The sequence below is a fragment of the Schistocerca gregaria genome, chromosome 10 (assembly GCF_023897955.1).
Source record: "Schistocerca gregaria isolate iqSchGreg1 chromosome 10, iqSchGreg1.2, whole genome shotgun sequence".
Lineage (NCBI taxonomy): Eukaryota > Metazoa > Arthropoda > Insecta > Orthoptera > Acrididae > Schistocerca > Schistocerca gregaria.
Window position 1 is genome coordinate 132,516,864 of NC_064929.1, and position 21,673 is coordinate 132,538,536.

At 42.9% G+C, this 21,673-nt stretch overlaps 1 protein-coding gene across 7 annotated transcripts in view; it reads left to right on the forward strand.

Annotated features, from left to right (window-relative positions):
• The window catches only part of LOC126293746 (tropomodulin), a 633,877-nt gene that overhangs the window by 559,493 nt on the left and 52,711 nt on the right, over positions 1-21,673 (forward strand). For 5 of the 7 annotated variants that reach the window (XM_049987099.1, XM_049987100.1, XM_049987098.1 and 2 more), the window contains exon 2: positions 21,016-21,168. In XM_049987099.1, the coding sequence (XP_049843056.1) occupies positions 21,016-21,168 (153 nt within the window). Of the gene's footprint in view, positions 1-14,662; positions 14,976-20,536; positions 20,698-21,015; positions 21,169-21,673 lie in introns of those variants that run through there. The other 2 variants (XM_049987102.1, XM_049987104.1) reach the window with 2 other exon arrangements.

A 21,673-nucleotide genomic window follows, 5' to 3' on the forward strand; every position in this document is an offset into this window, starting at 1 on the left:
TCTAAGTCTAGGGGACTGATGACCTCAGATGTTAAGTCCAATAGTGCTCAGAGCCATTTGAACCATTTTGAAAAAACACTATACGCAGTTGGGTTGCTAGATCTTGCGTCGTCTGATTTTCACCTTGACTCTTCTCTACCGAGTAACCTTCGAGGAACTTCGTTTCCGGATGAAAATGACCTCCGAAAAAGGCTCCAAGAGTTCTTCGTCTCAAAACCACGTGATTTCTACAGTCGCTGAATCGAAGAGTCACCCTAGCGTTGGGGGACTGTTGGAAATACTGCAGGAGAATATATTATTTATGACTAAAGTCTCTATAATATGTATCTGTCCTGTTCATTGAACTTACGAAAAAACGCTACGAACTTAGGCAATAGTCCAGAGCAATTCAGAAAGCGGATTGAGTACTCTGTTGTGTTCCTGTTATGTAGTTGAACCTACGTAAATTCTCCCTGTTTTCGGGGGTCGCTAAGCGTGCTCCACAGAGTTATTTTCTTATCGCGAGTCATCGTGGAATGATTTTTCTCAGTCTGTTTCCCCCTCAGTGCCGCTAGCTTCACGATCCAGCTGCGCCCTTACTATGTCTATATACGGAAGCAGATTTATAGCCGAAATAATCTGCCTTTCTCGGAGAACTTGCTCAACAAGGACCGCCGTGCCCCGATCCGGTTTTGCCGAGCGAGATGGTAATTGCGACCGACTGACCCAGTAGTGAGTAGAAGATGAGATGCACGTTGTCCGCACCGAACGCGGCGCGAGTGCCAACGAGAGAAATGGCGGCCCTCGCCCCTGAGACGCGGATGCCGGCCTATCGCTAATATTCCGCTGACGTAGCCCACCGTGGCAGAGCGCTGGCGAAGCTCGGCGTTCTGCTCGCTGGCCTGCTTTCGTGCTGCTCTCTGGGCTTGTTCGCTCCAGTGTTCATTCGCCCACTAAAAAGGTGTCGAAGTGGTCTGAAACATATTTCACGGAACACGGTCTATCACATTGACACATTTATACATATTTTACACTACTGGCCATTAAAATTGCTACACCACGAAGATGGCGTGCGACAGACGCGAAATTTAACCGACAGGAAGAAGAAGCTGTGGCATGCAAATGATTAGCTTTTCAGAGCATTCACACAAATTGGCGCCGGTGGCGACACCGACAACATGCTGACATGAGGACAGTTTCCAACCGATTTCTCATACACAAACAGCAGCAGACCGGCGTTGCCTGGTGAAACGCTGTTGTGATGCCTCGCGTAACGAGGAGAAATGCGTACCATCACGTTTCCGACTTTGATAAAGGTTGGATTGTAGCCTATCGCGATTATGGTTTATCGTATTGCGACATTGCTGCTCACGTTGGTCGAGATCCAATGACTGGTAGTAGAATATGGAATCGGTGGGTTCAAGAGGGTAATACGGAACGCCGTGCTCCCCCAACGGCCTCGTATCACTAGCAGTCGAGATGGCAGGTATCTTATCCGCATGGCTGTAACGGATCGTGCAGCAACTTCTCGATCCCTGAGTCAACAGATGGGGGCGTTTGCAAGACGACAACCATCTGCACGAACAGATCGACGTTTGCAGCAGCATGGACTATCAGCTTCGAGACTATGGCTGCGGTTACCCTTGACGCTGCATTACAGACAGGAGCGCCTGCGATGGTGTACTTGACGACGAACCTGGGTGCACGCATGGCAAAACGTCATTTTTTCGGATGAATCCAGGTTCTGTTTACAGCATCGTGATGGTCGCTTCCGTGTTTGGCGTCATCGCCGTGAACGCACATTGGAACCGTGTATTGGTCATCGCCATACTGGCGTATCACCCACCGTGATGGTATGGGGTGCCATTGGTTACACGTATCGGTCACCTTGTTCGCTTTGACGGCACTTTGAACAGTGGACGTTGCATTTCAGATATGTTACGACCCGTGGCTCTACCCTTCATTCGATCCCTGCGAAACCCTACATTTGAGCAGGATAATGCACGACCGCATGTTGCAGGTTCTGTACGGGCCTTTCTGGATACAGAAAATGTTCGACTGCTGCCGTGGCCAGCACATTCCCCAGATGTGTCACCAACTGAAAACGTCTGGTGAATGGTGGCCGAGCAACTGTCTCGTCACAATACGCCAGTCACTACTCTCGATGAACTGTGGTATTGTGTTGAAGCTGCATGGGCAGCTGTACCTGTACACGGCATCCAAGCTTTGTTTGACTCAATGCTCAGGCGTATCAAGGCCGTTATCACGGCCAGAGGTAGTTGTTCTGGGTACTGATTTCTCAGGATCTATGCACCCAAATTGCGTAAAAATGTAATCACATGTCAGTTCTAGTATAATATATTTGTCCAATGTATACCCGTTTATCATCTGCATTTCTTCTTGGTGTAGCAATTTTAATGGCCAGTAGTGTATTAATATTATCACTCAGGGCGATGATCAGCCGTTGATTAATTTCGTAAGTTTCACTTAATAGGTCAGCAAACTCAGGCAGAAGAGGCAGTACTGAAAAATTACAGTGCAAGAGATCGTATGAAACTATGCTGCTTGGCACAGAATTTTACAAGCTCTTTGTACTCCAACTGACAACATGACAGAAAAGGTAGATAAGTAATACAGTAACTGCATTCTCCGAATAATAGCCTCCGACCAACTGACACCTCAAGGATGCTGGGCGCCGGTTGATTTTAAATATGCGAACTTTAACATTGCAGCGCGTCAGCAATTGTGAATAATTTAATGATCATAAATAATCCGCCTCTATTGCAGATAGAAACCGGATGTTGACTTAGCTTTCGGCGCGGATAACCACGCCTGCTTCGGAACACACTAAAATTACAAACTGCCTAACGAGGCATGGTCCAACATTAATAGAGAACGCCCAAAACGGCTAAAGACCCGCATAAAATGTAAAATAAACGGTACGTGTGTACCACGTCAGTAGCTGTACTTCGCTCAAACGTCAGAAGCGTGCTTCCTCACCCCAGCCAACGTCCGGTGGGCCGCGGGCTCCGAAGTAAACTGATGTGGCGCCTGCAGCTAGGCTGTGAGAACGTCAGAAACGAACGCGCATGCGCAAATTGACAAATCGTCGTCTTCCATGTGACTGGCATAAAATGTGTAACGAAAGTGATCCGATGACCACGTCGAAGGCGCAGGAAGTTAATGCGTGTGTATGTATAATGTCCTAGCTCGAGGGCGATTTTAAAGAACGTGGATAGGCTGAAACTATATATGTGGGATAGCAAATTCCACGGATGGTCATAACGCATTCACTCTAAATAATTTGACACTAACATAGTGTTCCTACTTGTTTGTTGCTGGCTACGGCTAACCCAATGAAAAAACTGACTAAAAACAGAGTATCCATGCTTTCTGAATGCTGGCTGCCGACGTCTGTTTTGAAGACGCATATATGAAACATAACAAAAAGTTAAAGTATATTTTAGTATTTTAGATATTAACGTCTGTATTACTATCCGACTAACCTGGTTCTCGTATGTCTACCCTTTAGGCAGGATGTCTTTGGGACTACGCAGTTTACTATTGTGACAAAATAAAACATCCACAGCCGTCCTTATGATTTTATGTTATTTTATTGCAACCGTACGCTGCTCGTGGTCTCGCGGTAACGTTCTCGCTTACCGAGCACGGGGTCTCGGGTTCGATTCCCGGCGGGGTCAGGGATTTTCACTTGCCTTATCATCATCATCATCTCATTTCCATTAGTTGCAACCAGTTTTAGCGCTTCAGTGCGCCATATTGAGGCTGTGGTTGATGCGGAATGGGTTGATATGACTATATACAGGGTGGTCCATTGATAGCGACCGGGCCAAATATCTCACGAAATAAGCATCAAAGAATGGTTCAAATGGCTCTGAGCCCTATGGCACTCAACTTCTGAGGTCATTAGTCCCCTAGAACTTAGGACTAGTTAAACCTAACTAACCTTATGACATGACACACATCCATGCCCGAGGCAGGATTCGAACCTGCGACCGTAGCGGTCTGCGGTTCCAGACTGCAGCGCCCAGAACCGCACTGCCACTTCGGCCGGCAAATAAGCATCAAACGAAAAACTCGTCTAGCTGGAAGGGGGAAACCAGATGGCGCTATAGTTGGCCCGCTAGATGGTGCTGCCATATGTCAAACGGATATCAGCTGCGTTTTCTTTTTTTTTTTAACAAATAGAAACCCGCATTTTTTATTGGTTATTCGTGTAGTACGTAAAGAAATATGAATGTTTTAATTGGACCACTTTTTTCGTTTTGTGATAGATGGCGCTGTAACAGTCACAAACGTGTAAGTACGTTGTATCACGTAACATTCCGCCAGAGCGGACGGTATTTTCTTCGTGATACATTACCCGTGTTAAAATGAACCGTTTACCACATGCGCAAAAGGTCGATATCGTGTTGATGTATGGCTATTCTGATCAAAATGCCCAACGGGGGTATGCTATGTATGCTGCTCGGTATCCTGGACGACATCATCCAAGTGTCCGCACCGTTCGCCGTATAGTTACTTTATTTAAGGAAACAGGAAGTGTTCAGCCACGTGTGAAACGTCAGCCACGACCTGCAACAAATGATGATGCCCAAGTAGGTGTTTTAGCTGCTGTCGCGGCTAATCCGCACATATGTAGCAGACAAATTGCGCGAGAATCGGGAATCTCACAAACGTCGGTGTTGAGAATGCTACATAAACATCCATTGCACCCGTACTATATTTCTATGCACCCGGAATTGCATGGCGACGACTTTGAACGCCGTGTACAGTTCTTCCATTGGACACAAGAGAAATTACGGGACGATGACAGATTTTTGCACGCGTTCTATTTAGCGATGAAGCGTCATTCACCAACAGCGGTAACGTAAACCGGCATAATATGCACTACAGGACAACGGAAAATCCACGATGGCTGCGACAAGTGGAACATCAGCGACCTTGGCGGGTTAATGTATAGTGCGGCATTATGGGAGGAAGGATCATTGGCCCCCATTTTATCGATGGCAATCTAAATGGTGTAATGTATGCTGATATCTACCGATGTTACAACAAGATATTTCAGTGCATGACAGAATGGCGATGTATTTCCAGCATGATAGATGTCCGGCACATAGCTCGCGTGCGGTTGAAGCGGTATTGAATAGCCTTTAATAAACTTGTGCTTGCTAATATCCTTCGCAAAATAATGAAACGAGAAAAATTTACCACTTGCTAAATATTCGCTGTTCTTGAAGTAAAACTTCAGCATCAGGAATGACATTTAATTTATTACTTCTAGGTCTATTGGCAACACACTTCGCAGACAGTTGATACTGAATGTATTTGAAAAATTACCTCTTTGTAAGTCACACAGTTCATGAGATATGACGTCGTAAAACAGGGAGATGTGTGAAAAACTGGCTTTTCCCTAAAATGGAGTGCGCAGTACCGTGATTCTGTTCCACTAGTGGTTCATAATGAGAGCACTTGCGACATCAAAAAATCTTTAAACATAATTTCAAACCTTTTCCAAACTTTTTCTTGCATACATGCTTAACGCCAAGTATTTAACACATTAACTCATTTCTAAACTAATCAGCCGTCTGAAGCTGTTTCACATACGTGGGTTCGATTCTTTAAAAAATCGGATGTTTTTCTGGTAAAAGACAGAAAAGTAAACACAACAGAAACATTGTACGCAGAGACACTGTTCTGACTAACAGTTGACTGCATGTCCTTAAATTATTTCAAATGGTGCTTCTATTTTATGGAGACCGAAATTTAAGTGTGCCGTGGGACTCCCAAAAGCCGGCAAGGTTTTTCCAGCAATTCGGATTTCTCAGTCGAAATATTTCGTAACCTAACTTGGTATTCTGAGACAGTTACACAGTTTTGGAAACAGGAAAATAAATGCTGTAAGATAATAACACTTGTATTTTGAAATGATCACATTCTAAAAGGCGACCATTCTAGAAATAAATAATTTTGAATAAGTGGCTCAACCACAGCCGTAACGAGGAGTAACTGCGCCTCACGCAGTACGGCCAAAGCTCTTTCATCAACCCCGCCTCCTCCCCCTAACCCCTGACAGCAAACCCCCTAGCGAGGAATAGGGAGTCACCAGTAAACCACTCCATTCTTCAAAGAATCCTACTCGTATGCATAAAAAGAAAGCTTCAGACTTATAAGTACTTTGGAAACTAGTTAACGTTTCAAATATTTGTCTTTAAGCATATAAGACAGAGAAATTTTACAAAAGGTTAGAAACTTTGCTGAAAGTTCGTTGGCAGCCACTAAATGGTGTCATTACGAAACACTGGAGGAATAAAATCTGGGCGTCTTACGTTGGACCGGCGTCATGATACACGTCGGCATTAGACATTACGGAAATGAATGCTCCAAACCAGCTGCAATAGCCGGCCGGGGTGGCCGCGCGGTTCTAGGCACTACAGTCTGGAACCGCGCGACCACTACGGTCGCAGGTTCGAATCCTGCCTCGGGCATGGATGTGTGTGATGTCCTTAGGTTAGTTAGGTCTAAGTAGCTCTAACTTCTAGGGGACTGATGACCTCAGAAGTTGACTCCCATAGTGCTCAGAGCCATTTGAACCAACCAGCTGCAATAAGGTAATGTTTCTTTATATTTTATACGACATTCCTATTTTCGATTACTGCCATTTTAGGTGACCTTCGAAATAGCATTAGTAAGATTATCTGCACATAAATTGTGACTGTTTTACGTTTACATTTTCGCTGCTACTTACGTCTGGCTACTGCTTACGACCATATTGCATCTGTAGTAAAGTAGTTCTGTCATGTCCCGGTAAGTATAATAGTTCTTCCAATTATCAAAATGTAAAATTAAGTTTCTGTCAGATATTTTTCACATTTAACGTTTGACAGCTCTTTAGTATGATGCTATATGTTTAGAAAGTATATGCAGATTATCAGAGATGATGTTACTTATCGTTGTTTTTATTTTTCTTGAAAGTTTATCTGTGGTCCGTGTAAATTTGGCTTACCATTTGACTATGTCTTTTCGTGTTCTATTATGTGAATAAAGTTTTCTAGACAATATATATGTTTAAAATCTCTGTGGCCGCGCCATGTCGTGGATTGCGCGGCCCCTCCCGCCGGAGGTTCGAGTTCTCCCTCGGGCATGGGCGTGTGTGTCGTTCTTAGTATAAGTCAGTTTAAGTAGTGTGTAAGTCGAGGGACCGATGACCTCAGCATTTTGGTCCCTTAGGAATTCACACACATTTAAACGTTTTAAAATCTGTGTGTTCATTTAGAATTTCGTGCGCATAATTCCTTGTATGAATACTAATTTCCATTTCCAAAGGAATGTTCACACAAGCGGAGAAAATTGAAACTGCGTTAGAAATATTATACAAAATATCGAAAGGACTTAGAACATTTATGTTCCTGTAGTGTGATCTGGGTGACCAAATCATTCGCTCGAACTGTCCAGAATGTTCTTCAATCAATCATGGCCCGCTGACATGGCGCACTGTCATCCACAAAAATTCCTTCGTTATCTGGGAACATGAAGTCTTCAAGTAGCTGAATATAACAATTCCGGTCCTTCATCGGTTCAGTTGGCCCAGAGGACCCAGTCCATTCCATTAAAACATAAACCAAACCATTGTGGAGCTACCACAAGCTTCCACAGTGCCTTGTTGAAAACATGGGTCCATGGCTTCTTGGGGTTTGCGTCACACTCGAACCCTACCATTAGGTCTTACCAAGTGATCGGAACCCATATGACCAGGTTATGGTTTTCCAGTGGACTAGGTTTCAACCGATATGGTCACTAGCCCAGCGATATCATGCTGTTAGCAAAGGAACTCATGTTGGTCATCTGCTGTCATAGCCCATTAACGCCAGATTTCGTCCCACTATTCTAACGAATGTGTTCGTCGTACGTCCCAAATCGATTTCTGCGGTTATTTCATGCAGTGTTGTTTCAAAGGGCACGGCCGACTTCCTTCCCTGTCCTTCCCTAATCCGATTAGACCGATGACTTCGTTGTCTGGTCTCCTTCCCCAAGACAACCCAACCCCAACCCATGCAGCGTTGCTTGTCTGTTAGCTCTGACAACTCTACGCAAATGCAGCTGCTCTCGGTCGTTAATCGAAGGCCATCGGCCCCTGCATTGTCCGTGGTGAGAGGTAGTGCCTGAAATTTCGTATTCTCGGCACAATCTTGACACTGTGGATCTCGGAATACTGAAATCCCTAACTATTTCCATTAATCTAGCTACTACTACCTTTCCGAGTTGAAAGTCTGTTAATTCTCGTCGTGCGGTGGCCATAATCACGTCTGAAACCTTGTCACATGAATCACCTGAGCAGAAATATCAGCTCCGCTACCGCACTGCCCTTTTATACCTCGTGTAAGCGATACTACGGCCATCTGCGTACATGCTATACCTTGAGTTTTGTCATCTGAGTGTATGTATGGATTAGAAAATTTAACCAGCGGGATTACAAGAGTGGCCACAGAATATATGTTTATATGTAATAATAATTTCACACATTTTACAAGAAAGGTAACGCGATGTATGTTAATGGTATGAATTATTTGTTCAGAACATTTATAGATGGAAGTCATTCGCCCAAATGGGAGGATGCAATCCCGATAACAGATACCGCTGTCCTACATGGTAATGAGCTGCTTCCTTATCGGTCATCTGCCAGTAATAGACTACGCCCGGTGCCGCTCTGCGGAGCTGCCGTTTGTGCTTCGCGTAGAATTATCGGAAACTGAGGGGGGCCTTCTGCTGTATACTGTTGCGGTGCGCGATGTCGAACCAGATACAAGCGAAAGTTTCCGGGGCCTCGTGTGAAAGAAGCGGCGGATGCTGCGGGCGACTTTCGCCTCGCGGTGCTTTAATTAACGTAAGGCCCGGTTTTCTTCCGCACGCCAAGGACGGCGAATAATTACCTTACCGCCGCCATCAGACTCCCATCTGGGTCAGCTCGACCAGCTAGGAACGGCGGCGCTACTGCAGCCAGAATACGCATGCGTCGAATCGCGAGAGACGAGCGGTGAAGGTGGACCGAGCTTGACGAATGTGGTCAAGCACAGAACAGGACACGTATAAGGATAGTGAATTTTTTTTTGAAAATGCGTTGACAAAGTAATCGTTATTCATTATTGGAACGATGCAGCGCATCAATTCTTCGGTGATCAAAGAGGGTCACCCACTGCGCTACTCGCAGTGGTAAATTTCTCTCCCTTCGCTAAACATTGTAACACTTTTAAACTCGATAGCGACTCTCTATTTCACATCTGTCAGACCAGCTAGGCACGTAGTTCTCGAATTGAAGGATGTAACTGCGGATGAGCGACCCTCGTGCTGTCAGATGCACCATTTACACTGAAGCGCCAAAGAAACTGGTACAGGAATGCGTATTGAAATAGAAATATTTAACAGGCAGATTACGGTGCTGCGGTCGGCAACCCCTGTGTAAGACAAATAGTGTCTGGCGCAGTTGTTAGGTCGGTTACTGCTGCTACAGCGGCAGGTTATCAAGATTTACGTGAGTTCGAATTTGGTGATAAAGTGGGGGCACGAGCCATGGGACACAGCATCTCCAGGTTAGTGATGAAGTGGGGGGGGGGGGGGGGGGCGGCGGCGGCCCTACATGATATTAGGCGGGTGTACCAGTTTTTTTGGATCTTCAGTATATATTAGCCAAGGGTACTAGTTTTCTGGATCAGTCTGGCCATCTGGAGCTCCCGTCACTTTCATTCTTGTACAAGTGATGCATATATTATAAGTTTGCATGAAATAGGTGGAGTTCGTGCAGTCCCCTTGTAAGATAAAAAGTATTGTTCGTAATGTTAAAGACGATCCAAGTCACCGAAAGCCGGGTGTGTATCGCATTCGTTGCGAATGTGGCTTGTCTTCTGTGGAGCAGACTATCAAGAGACGCGCAGGGGATATTAGCAACACAACCGACTAAGACAATCAACCAGATCGGCTGTCGCCGAGCACTGCCTCGAATGTAATCGTGAAATGAGACCACTACCGCGGTGCAAAAGATTCTGGGGCAGCGTAATTAGGGCGTTTATCAAAATAGAGATGCCAGAAAACCCAATAACGTAAATAGATTTGGCGCTTCAATCTAAACAACGCTTCGGTCTTCGCACTCAATTTATTAGGATCTCTCCGACCATCGCATCCATCAGAAATGTAAGACGATGAGACAATTTGCGTTTCATGGAATGTCAGTGCCAGCTCTAAGAAACAAAAGAGCATCAACAGGTGTATTAGGCGTCCGGGAATCGAACTCGGCTATAAAAAACCAGCAGTTGTTAAGTTTGCCTGGATTCCAACCAAAGAGTACACACAACAGCAAAAACTGACAGCACCAGAAGACAGGCTGTGGCGGTCACCGGAATATCGTGAGGAAAATGTAAACAACAGATCGGCAAAATACCCGGAAGCAGACTACGGCAAGGGTCGAAACTTCGTCACCTGTATAAGGCTTGGAAGGTTACGAAAAACGCTACAAATTGTTATACGTATTCCCGAATTTATCCTCCGCTGAAGGCAAGTTACAATTAAACTGTTAATATATTAAAGCCTGTTTTTGACATAAACGTTTACAGAGCCAAAACAAAAATACTAAAAAGTTTTCATAATTTCGTTCCCCATAAAAATTCTCTAAGGTACAATTAATTTAAATGCATTTCTCCTTTCTAACATTGCCAGGAAGTTTCAATATTATGGATCACTTGAATTCATGAATGAACAATCTATTCTAGTTTTCTCAGGCTTCCAGTGACGTGTACCACATGAATCTGAATGTCTCTTTAGGTGAACAGCATATTTCGTGCTAACAAACTAAGCATTTTGTGCATCGAATCTGTTTATCTCACCTTGCGTTTTCCCATATAAAATGAAGTACACTTCATAAATATCGAGTAAAATCAGTGGTTAATAAAAGTTCCTAGTTTCGTCCCCGGGACGAAAATAGGAACTGCACGGAGGACGAAATTACGAACATCCCAGATTTATTATATTGCCCGCAAGAGTAACAAAGGCGAAAACATTGACGGTAACGATTCCACGCCAGAAACTAAAACACTCGACTGAAATACAACCCAATATTTGAACAGAAATCAATGCTCACGCTAGGAATTGCAGGCTGTTAATTTGATTACCACACTAGCTTACCTCAGCATAAAAAAATGAATTCCTTCTTACACGGAATCTACGCGTGCTCCACACAAACGCACTCAACAATACAGTGAATAGGGGTCGTGCATGTACGCGCTACTAAACATTTGTCACCAACTGTGGAAACCGAAAATTCCTGGGCGAGAGGGGGGGGGGGGGGGGGAGGGGGAGAATGAAATGAAACGGGAACGATATTAGAGCTTCTGGCGTTATGAAATTCTTTCGTTTGGAGAAAGCTGAAGAAGAAGCTACTATGAATTTTTTAAATACCTAAGGAGCTTGCCCATATGTAAAGAAGTAACAAATTTTCTCGAAAGCTAAAACAACAGCTACTCAACGGTGGGGTTATTTAAAATGTTACGCATTGTATTAAAAAAGTAATGAAGTTATCATTATTTTCTGCTATAAAACTACTATTGGTTATCTTAACGGCATGTACGTCTAGCATGAAATGTACGTCGGGAACTATATTTTTATTTGTATTTGGAATATTTGTTCCTCTTTGCTGCGGTTTGAATTTGATTTTATACTCGATTTGGCTCATACAAATATGAGATACTACATAATCTCGCCTTTTACTCGAAATAGGTATTTTTGGTTTAAACAGAACCGTAAAAGTCATTTAAACAACAATCAACCCTTGGGATACTAAGTTTGCATGCATCCTACAAACTTGCGGTGCACAGAAAAACAGATGTTCGCTATCGCATTTGGACGGAATCGGTTTGATACAATGGTCAAGTATCTGTTTTCCGAGCGCAAATTGTTGCATACGTATAGTGTCTGTAAATCAGGTGTTTCGGTTTCTCTATCACTGTGAAGTGAGGTTATCAAAACCTTCGTAATATTTTTGACAAAGGGAGACTATATTTGCTTATAGATGTCAAAGAACGCTTAAGGAAAATCTGGATATCGTTCAAGAAATGTGTTTACATTACTTAACCATGCCGATTTGTGCGCTCAGAATGTCTTATTACATCCCCTTAGATCACGGGCGTTATCGAAAAAGTGTGCGGGATGATTAATCGAACGTTATTACGGTCGAACGGTGTAGAGACTTAGAATTACTAGAAATCGTCCTGATGAGGAAAGGCACATTGTCATCATAGTACATTGATGTAACGGATGTTTTGACGCCAGACATTAATGTGAGCCTTCGCCACTAATTTGGCACCATTACATTTGGGATATAAACCGGCAGAATTTTACGGGCAATTTGAGTGAAATTTGGACGTTTTGCACACAATAATCCTACTGTTCTGTGTACAACTTCGGAGTAGGTTCCCCGTTGCCTTGCCATTTCACTTGCACGCTATGATGCGCCCGTATCTCAGCAGAAATGAGTCTGCAGGACATCCAGAACATGTAGTCCCTTCTGACAGTGTTCCAGTCTTGTTGGGCAATCGTCTTAGCGTGGGACAAGTTTACAAATTAGTCAATAACGCTGAATACAGGTCTCGATTTGGGAAATTCGTCGGATACATTGTATCCGCATTTACACAACAGGCCATTAAAATTGCTACACCAAGAGTAAATGCAGATGATATACGGGTATTCATTTGACAAATATATTATACTAGGACTGACTTGTGATTACATTTACACGCAATTTGGGTGCATAGATCCTGAGAAATCAGTACCCAAAACAACCACCTCTGGCCGTAATAACGGCCTTGATGCGCCTGGGCATCGAATCAAACAGAGCTTGGATGGTGTGTGTACAAGTACAGCTGCCCATGTAGCTTCAACGCGATACGTCAGTTCATCGAGAGTAGTGACTGGCGTATTGTGACGAGCCAGATCCACGGCCACCAGTGACCAGACGCTTTTAATTTGAGAGAGATCTGGAGATTGTGCTGGCCAGGGCAGCAGTCGAACATTTTCTGTATCCAGGAAGGCCCGTACAGGACCTGCAACATGCGGTCGTGCATTTTCCAGCTGAAATGTAGGGTTTCACAGGGATCGAATGAAGAGTAGAGCCACGGGTCGTAACAAATCTGAAATGTAACGTCCACTGAAAGCGCCGTGAATGTGAAAAAGAGGTGACCGAGACGTGTAACCAGTGGCACCCCATACCGTCACGCCGCGTGATACGCCAGTATGGTTCACCGCGATGTCGCCGAACACGGATGCGGCCATCATGATGCGTTTACAGAACATGGATTCATCCGAAAAAATGTTTTGACATTCGTGCACTCGGGTTCGTCGTTCAGTACACCATCGCAGGCGCTCCTGTCTATGATGCGGTGTCAAGAGTAACCGCAGCCATGGTCTCAGACCTGATAGTCCATGCTACTGCAAACGACGTCGAACTGTTCGTGCAGATAGGGACGTTAGCAAGCCAACTACTATCTGTTGGCTCAGGGATCGAGACGTGGCTGCACGATCCTTTACAGCCATGAAGATAAGATACCTGTCATCTCGACTGCTAGTGATACGAGGTCGTTGGGATCCAGCACGGCGTTCCGTATTACCCTCCTGAACCCTCCGATTCCATATTCTGCTATCATTCGTTGGATCTAGATCAGCAATGCCACGATACGATAAACTGCAATTTCGGTAGGTTACAATCCGACCGTTATCAAAGTCTGAAACGTCATAGAACGCATTGCTCCTCCTTACACGAGGTATCACAACAACGTTTCACAAACCAACGCCGGTCAATTGCTGTTTGTGTATGAGAAATCAGTGGGAAAATTTCCTCATGTCAGCACGTTGTAAGTGTGGCCACCGGCGCCAACCTTGTGTGAATCCTCTGAAAAGATAATTATTTGCATATCACGGCATCTTCTTTCTGTCCGTTAAATTTCGCGTCTGTTGCTCGTCATCTTTGTGGTGTAGCAATTTTAATGGCCAGTAGTGTATGTTTATCTTTCTAATAAGGTAAAATGTGGCGTAAATGTGTGTTACTGTGCCCGCGGCTTTTCTGTTGTGTGCTGGTGTTGGGGACAGTTCGGGTAATGAATGATGGAAAGCAAACAAGACGAGCCCCGGGTCGAACACGGGTACCCAACCACATCGCTCGTTTGTAGTTTCCTATGCTCCCTAAGTGATTTAGCTAGAAGTTTGTTCCACTCGCATCAATTAAAGAGAGCTAGTACGTCCCACCACCTTGGAAGTCGCGAAATATTCCGAAAAAAACAGCCACATACAAATTTTGTTTTCACATCCGGCACATTAAACAACATCCAAAAAGAAACACTCACCAATAATTTAAAAAGCAACCTGACAACCAGATCAGGACAGATGTGGTAGAACGTTTAGTCGAAGCGGAAAACCAATTGTGAGAGCAGAAATCCGGGAGCCAATCCCACATTTCAAGAAGCGGTAATGGGAAATAGTTTAACTGAAAATCTTATGTGGAAGCCCGTGAACGCAGTTAGTTTCGATGTCGCTGCATCTGTTTCGATTTTATCGACGAATCGACTCGATTTCAGGTCTGAAATCGGTACGATATATTGATCGAATCTAGTATAGGAATGTCTCTAGTTATTAAAGATGTTCATTGGAACAATTCTTACAGCTTTTTAGATCGAATCGTCGCATCTGATTAACGAACACAGCACCAGGGAAAAAAATGTTCCTCCTGTTCAGAGCAAAAAACTTCTCTTTACACCGACTAATTTGTCTTAAAATCACAGTTCAATGGAATTAATAACTTGAGTGTCACTGAGAAAGAGCGGATGTATCTTAAGTCGTTTATCGTTGAGGCTCAACCATCTTTTCAAAGACTAAAGACAACAACTCATTAACACGTCCAGATGAGTGAAGACGAAAGGTTAACTGAAGGCCACAGTACCGTGAGTATATTGATCCTCGATATATTGTTATAGTGCTCCTGAAATCTAGAGTCTTTTTTGACATAACTTATCTGGAATATAAAAAAGCAAGTTTAAATCCGTATCCATTCACAAACAATTTTATAATAAGTAACACGATTCAAGGTTTAAGCCATAGTTTTAAGATTCTTTTAATGTACAATAAGTGAGGTGTCTTAATGTGAACTGTTACTGAGATATTACGGCGAGTTGCCGTGTTTACCATTGCTAGCAGCATCTAGGGACGCAATTATGTGCTGTTATCTGTAATGCAAAAGTTTCAAAGCTTGAAGTTTAAGAAAACAGAAAAAAGTGACTTCTAATGCAGCTGCTTGGGAGACTCGTTGCCAGTAAATTTTGAGTCTTGTTTACCAAACAAACCTTCAAAGAAAAAAAATACGAAGTCATTAGACGTTCATACATCGTAATGCAGGTTAAAAGTGAAATGATTTCACCTATTGATGCAAATCTTCAGTTTCGTGAAGTGACGCTACATGCTAAAGCAAACAAATCTGTCCCGTTCTCCTACGCGTACCTTTCAGAAACTTTTCTGCATCCTCTAAGTTAAGAGAATGACATGGTTCATGGTAAGTGCTAAGAACTGCTAAACCACTTTATCTGGACTCGGACATTTTCTATGGATCTTTTGATTAGTTTCAATTTGAAAAATTATCTTTCTGCCGTAGCAGAAGTAACTGGTACAGTCAAGTACAGTTGAAGAGCTGTGCCTACATCAAGGAGACTACTTGCAAGAAAAAATATTTTGAACAACAAAAATTTTTCGGCATATTTAATTGACAACATGTATCATTTATTGCCAAATTCGTTCTACATTTTACCAAAATTTTCCAAATTCTCACTTTAAAATACGAGACACATGACAAAATAAAAAGTTTCCATATTTTTCATCAAATTAGAAGCATCTTCTCCCTCTGATTTCGTCTTCGTCTTTAAAATGACGCTGGATTGGCACTAAAAATCTTGAATGAAATTCTGTTTGATAGCCAACAATTAACAGACTTTGGAAAACGTCCTCTTAGAGACAATTTCTTCAGAGTCGTTGAAACACGTTTGCCAGTTGCAGTAGTTTCATTTATTTGTTGCCATCGAACACTACCCCCCCCCCCCCCCCCACACACACACACACACACACACACACACACACTAAAGAAAACATAAATTTTCATAAAACTGTTGCAGTTCCATTGTACTCACGACGGAATCATTTAGCGCCAAATTTAAATTGTGTGTTGAACATTGTATAAATTCAAGATTTGGGGCCGATGCTTTAATTCTTGACTACAAACGTGCGTATTTGCCTCTCATAGAGGCAGCATCATCGTATTCTTGACCTATGCACCTATCCGGTCTTCTATACAGTTGTACGTTAATCTTCTGTAAATTAGTTATTATTTATTTTTCAGATCTCTCCGCATCATGCCCTTGTGCCTCACGGAATACTAAAAACGATTTTTTATTTCAAACTACTTTCTACGTGATTCGCTTAAAACTGGGTACGAGTATTTTTACAACCTTAAATTAGTCTTATCGTGATGCGTTTGGGGGAGGGGGGGGGGGGGGGAGGCGAGGGATTTGAGGCTACAATAAGTGAAAATAGTGGCTGCTGTTTAATTCAATCGATGATCCACACTACAACAACTCTTTCACAGTTGTATCATCTCCTTCTGAACTTATGGGTTCAGATATTTTGTTTTAGTTATTTCGCGAGAATGATTTGCCCTTTCTATCCATAGATATGATGATTGTTATCGTGAAGTGAGAAGCTGTGTGGTACCTGTTTATCGAATGTTTAATTCAGGTAAACTTCTTTGGTGTGTACGCATGTTTATGTAAAACGGAGTGACCAAAAAGCATTTAAATTAATGAACATAACTGAACCACCTTAAATTCAATGAAATATTGCGTGTGTAACAAATATTTCAGCTAATTTGAAACGAAACATTCAGGACAGTTTCAATCAATTAACAAATATACAGCCACTCTCGTTTCTGCACTATCTTTAGCTGCCCCCATTACAAGTTCGTCATTGGTATCGACAGAAAACCAATTTATTAGAATCGTCCGAAAGGAAATTGGTTTGTAATATAAACGACACAAAAACCGAAAAATCATTAATTATTAGCACACCTGATTGCATTAGACAACGAACCATTATCTATCGCAGTTGTTGTGGTCTTCAGTCCTGAGACTGGTTTGATGCAGCTCTCCATGCTACACTATCCTGTGCAAGCTTCTTCATCTCCCAGTACCTACTGCAACCTACATCCTTCTGAATCTGCTTAGTGTATTCATCTCTTGGTCTCCCTCTACGATTTTTACCCTCCACGCTGCTCTCCAATACTAAATTGGTGATCCCTTGATGCCTCAACATATGTCCTACCAACTGATCCCTTCTTCTAGTCAAGTTGTGCCACAAACTTCTCTTCTCCCCAATCCTATCCAATACTTCCTCATTAGTTATGTGATCTACCCATCTAATCTTCAGCATTGTTCTGTAGCACCACATTTCGAAAGTTTCTATTCTCTTCTTGTCCAAACTATTTATATATTCCATGTTTCACTTCCATACATGGCTACACTCCATACAAATACTTTCAGAAACGACTTCCTGACACTCGATGTTAATAAATTTCTCTTCTTCAGAAACGCTTTCCTTGCCATTGACAGTCTACATTTTATACCCTCTCTACTTCGACCATCATCAGTTATTTTGCTCCCCAAATAGCAAAACTCCTTTACTACTTGAAGTGTCTCATTTCCTAATCTAATACCCTCAGCATCACCTGACTTAATTCGACTACATTCCATTATCCTTTCAAGACACTATCCATTCCATTCAACTGCTCTTCCAAGTCCTTTGCTGTCTCTATCGCAGAAAGAACCGGATTTGCAGGGCTCGTAGAACTAGCTTTACCTCGCCATAAAAAGCCAAGCTATAGGCCTACAGACATTTCCCGAAAAATCTTCCTGACAGATACGACACAATTAACGAAAAAATCAAAGGAATCATATCAGGTGCACTCGCGGTTCGAAATGTTTTTTAAGACTTTATTATGATTTTTTTTAGTATGTTGTGGCATGTGAAAATTATCTCCCGCCTCTTGCTATTTCTAGTGCGACATCTGAGGATGGGCTTATGAGAGATCTCACAACTGAAGCAGGATTTTTAAATTCTGGAAAATTTTTTATAATTCATTGAAAAGCCAGTAGCTGATGGACTTCGAGCTACTATCTGGTATCTCTGTTGTCGCTGTTTCATGTCTAATAAAAAATGCAGAAATTTAGAATATTTTGTTTCATTTATTGATTTTTCCCAGTGTTTTGTATCTGACAGTCTGTTTCAGGTCTTGTTGCAGCGTATTATTGCATATATTGTGTTTTATCTGACTTGAGAGACAATCCATTTTTCAGGATATCCATTGAAAAATCAAGTGAAATGCCGTGTGGCTAGGGCCTCCCATCGGATAGACCAGTCGCCTGGTGCAAGTCGTTTGAGTTGACGCCACTTGCGTATCGATGGGGATGAGATGATGATGAAGACAACAAGACACCCAGGCCCTGAGCTGAGAAAATCTTCGACCCAGCCGGGAATCGAGCCGGTCGCGCTGACCACTTAGCCATCGGGGCGGACAGGGTATCCATTGATAATTTACGAGAAAATTTAATTTTATTTGTTGTAACTAACCGATTACGGGGATATAATGTGCATTTCTGTAGTGCGATGCGACTGTCCGTGCACGCAGTATCACGTACACACAAATTTCGAAGTCTCCAGTCCATAATAATCTGCACACACGCCAAGTTTCCAACACTTGATGGCGGTCAACTTATCTCCGCCGGTTCCGCATATTGCCATTGTTTAGCCGACATGGGGGAAGGTCTCTATGGTCTACAGATTGCTCCGACACTCCTCGTAATGTGGGCAATGTGAACGAGAAAGTTTCTACGGCCTTTAATGTAAGGGACGAGCATCTCTCTCTTTCTCTTCCTCCTCCGCCCTCCCCCCTCACACACACACACACACACACACACACACACACACACACACACACACGATGACTTTTTTTTGCGTCACTCGTGGCGTTGCAAGTTAAAGCATACATTATCACGCATTGTGGCAGCTCACAGAGTCGGGAGTAGAATTTTTTATTCCATCATCTGCTATGTGTAACATGTGTTGTCTGCGTCCTTATATTACACGGGCTGGTAGGAAGGTAATGACTCATCTGTTTCCGAGTCAAAAAGTACTAGCAGGTATGCTACATCATGTTGATCTGTATGGTGTATTAGAGTGTACCTGTCGCACCAAGATCCTTAGCTTCTATTCCGTGTAGCCTCATAAAGTATTTCTCATCTTCCAAAAGCATTTCAGACACTTAGTTCTTGACACACATTTTCAAGCATTAGGCTTACCGTGTTTCGAACTTCTTTCGGAACAGTGACGAAAGCGTGTTTATTTCCTGTATTATGGGCTGCTCTCTTATTAACTCTTCGTCACTGTTGTTTGTATAAGGTTACTTGAGTCTCAATGTTTATTGCATATATACCATAGCGAACAACTGCTAATTGTAACTGAAGTTTATTAATACAGTGCGACATATAATCACAAGCTCTGGATAACACATCACTGTTCTACGTTTATGACCAATGACTGTGCACTTGTTAATATCTTCAGAGTTTAATTTGCAGAGTAACATCTTTATTTTAGGTAGTCAGCTGACATGTGACCTGATGATCGCCAAAAGCCGAAAACCAGTTCATAACAAATGAATGCTAAAACAATTGAAATTAGTGTGTTTCGTCGTTAAATATATATCCATTCTTGCGCTAAACGAACGAACCTATGAGACAAAGCCGAAAAGTTTAGTTTCTACACGTCTAGATATGCACAGAACTGCGCAACGCGGAACAGTTAAATATCGTCCTTTAAACAATAAAAACAGGAAACTTTTAGCTCTCCTTACTGTTGTGAACATAATTTACCGGATCAATAGTTGCATGTGACTTACACTCTGAAAGGCAGAGTGTGCAAATAAAACATTTCCCGTTACAGATATTATAAGTAAGCAAAATGCATTTCATTAAAAAAATCTACGGTTTCCTAGTCAATATTTGTAAGCTGCGAGATTTTACACTGACAACACGTACTGCAAAGTATGTACTGATATTAATGAATGACACACGTTTATCTTGCTTATTCACGTACGAGTGAACTGACAACTTGATCACTGTTCGATGCACAGCATTCTTCCAAAATTTTGCTACCACTCGCTCTGTTGCAAGAGCAAATGCTTTATTTCTGCTACAAGGTGTGTCGGGCGTTCTAGCTCTCGGGTCAAGAAGTGGCCGTGAACTCTGACCTCTGGTACGCCTTTAACAGTCTACAATTACGACAAAAACTCGCGCTGCCTCTGTGTGCTGACTGAACATGGCGCTCCTTTCACCGATAGCCCCCCACCACTGACCTTTTCCACGCAATGGATCTCGCGGATGGCGAGAGGCTTGCGAGAAAGCGTTCCACTTGTTAACAAACGTCTAGACGCTCGTGCGGTGGCTGGTCGGGTGGGCGTAGTGTCGCTAAGTTCAGTTGTGCTCCGGAGGAAAGGCGAGCTTCAGTGTACTACACGAAGATAACGATTCTGCAACAGGGACAGATCTCTCAGGGGACCTGGAGGAACAGGCTGTAAGTACTAAACATCTTCGACACTCCTTTGAGTCACAATAGACGTGAGTCAGGCGTTGGAGGTTAATGTACCGAGCTATTGATCGTGACCTACTGCCAGAGCCGAAGGGTGTTGGCCAGCTTGTTTCAGAGAACTATTTTTTTTTTTTTTTTCTGCCGCTAATAGCACACCGTCGAAGCATCAGGATTTTTCGCTGCATTTTATACTGAAACCTCTTACCTCTAAGTTCGTTTTTATGAAATTAGTTGTTATCGTGAGTGGAATATTACTATAGCTTAGTTTGTTTACGAATGGTTTTTTGCTTATTTTTTTTACAGACTTCCTCGTCTACTACGACGACTACCATGACAACGGCGGCGAAGTTGTACGGGAAGGATGTGAGCGAGTATGAACACCTGGACGTGGATCAGCTGCTCAATCAGTTAACCCCGGAGGAAATAGACATCCTAGCCAAGGAAGTGGACCCAGATGTAAGTGGCGACAGCTATCGCTTGCAATCTTATGAACTTTAGAAGAGTTTCTTGTGGTTAAATGAAAGACCTCTTGAAGTAAACACTCGACGCCAATGAATCGGCGAAGGTAGGCGGTGCCCCATGCGTTACGCGACGTAATGTTAGAACTTCATAAATGCTAATTTAGCACCATAGGTAAAAGTATTGTCTCGTTGTGTACACTTTATTTAAAAAAAAGATAAATTTATTATGGAAGCGTTCTAGAAAAAAAGCTGTCGGTGCAAATGAAGACTAAACAGCATGTGAAACCAAACCATAACACACATGGAAGTTAAAAGTTGGTGTTGAAAGACAAACATGCCCAAAGTTGTAGGAATGGAGATCGATAACTAAGCACCTGGAAATGACGGCAGTTCTATATTGAGAAGCAATCAGAAGTTGGAAATAAAGTAATATTGTCCTTCTAACCCATGCATATTTAGTTTACAATAAAATTGTCTGCACCATACATACTTTCGTGAAT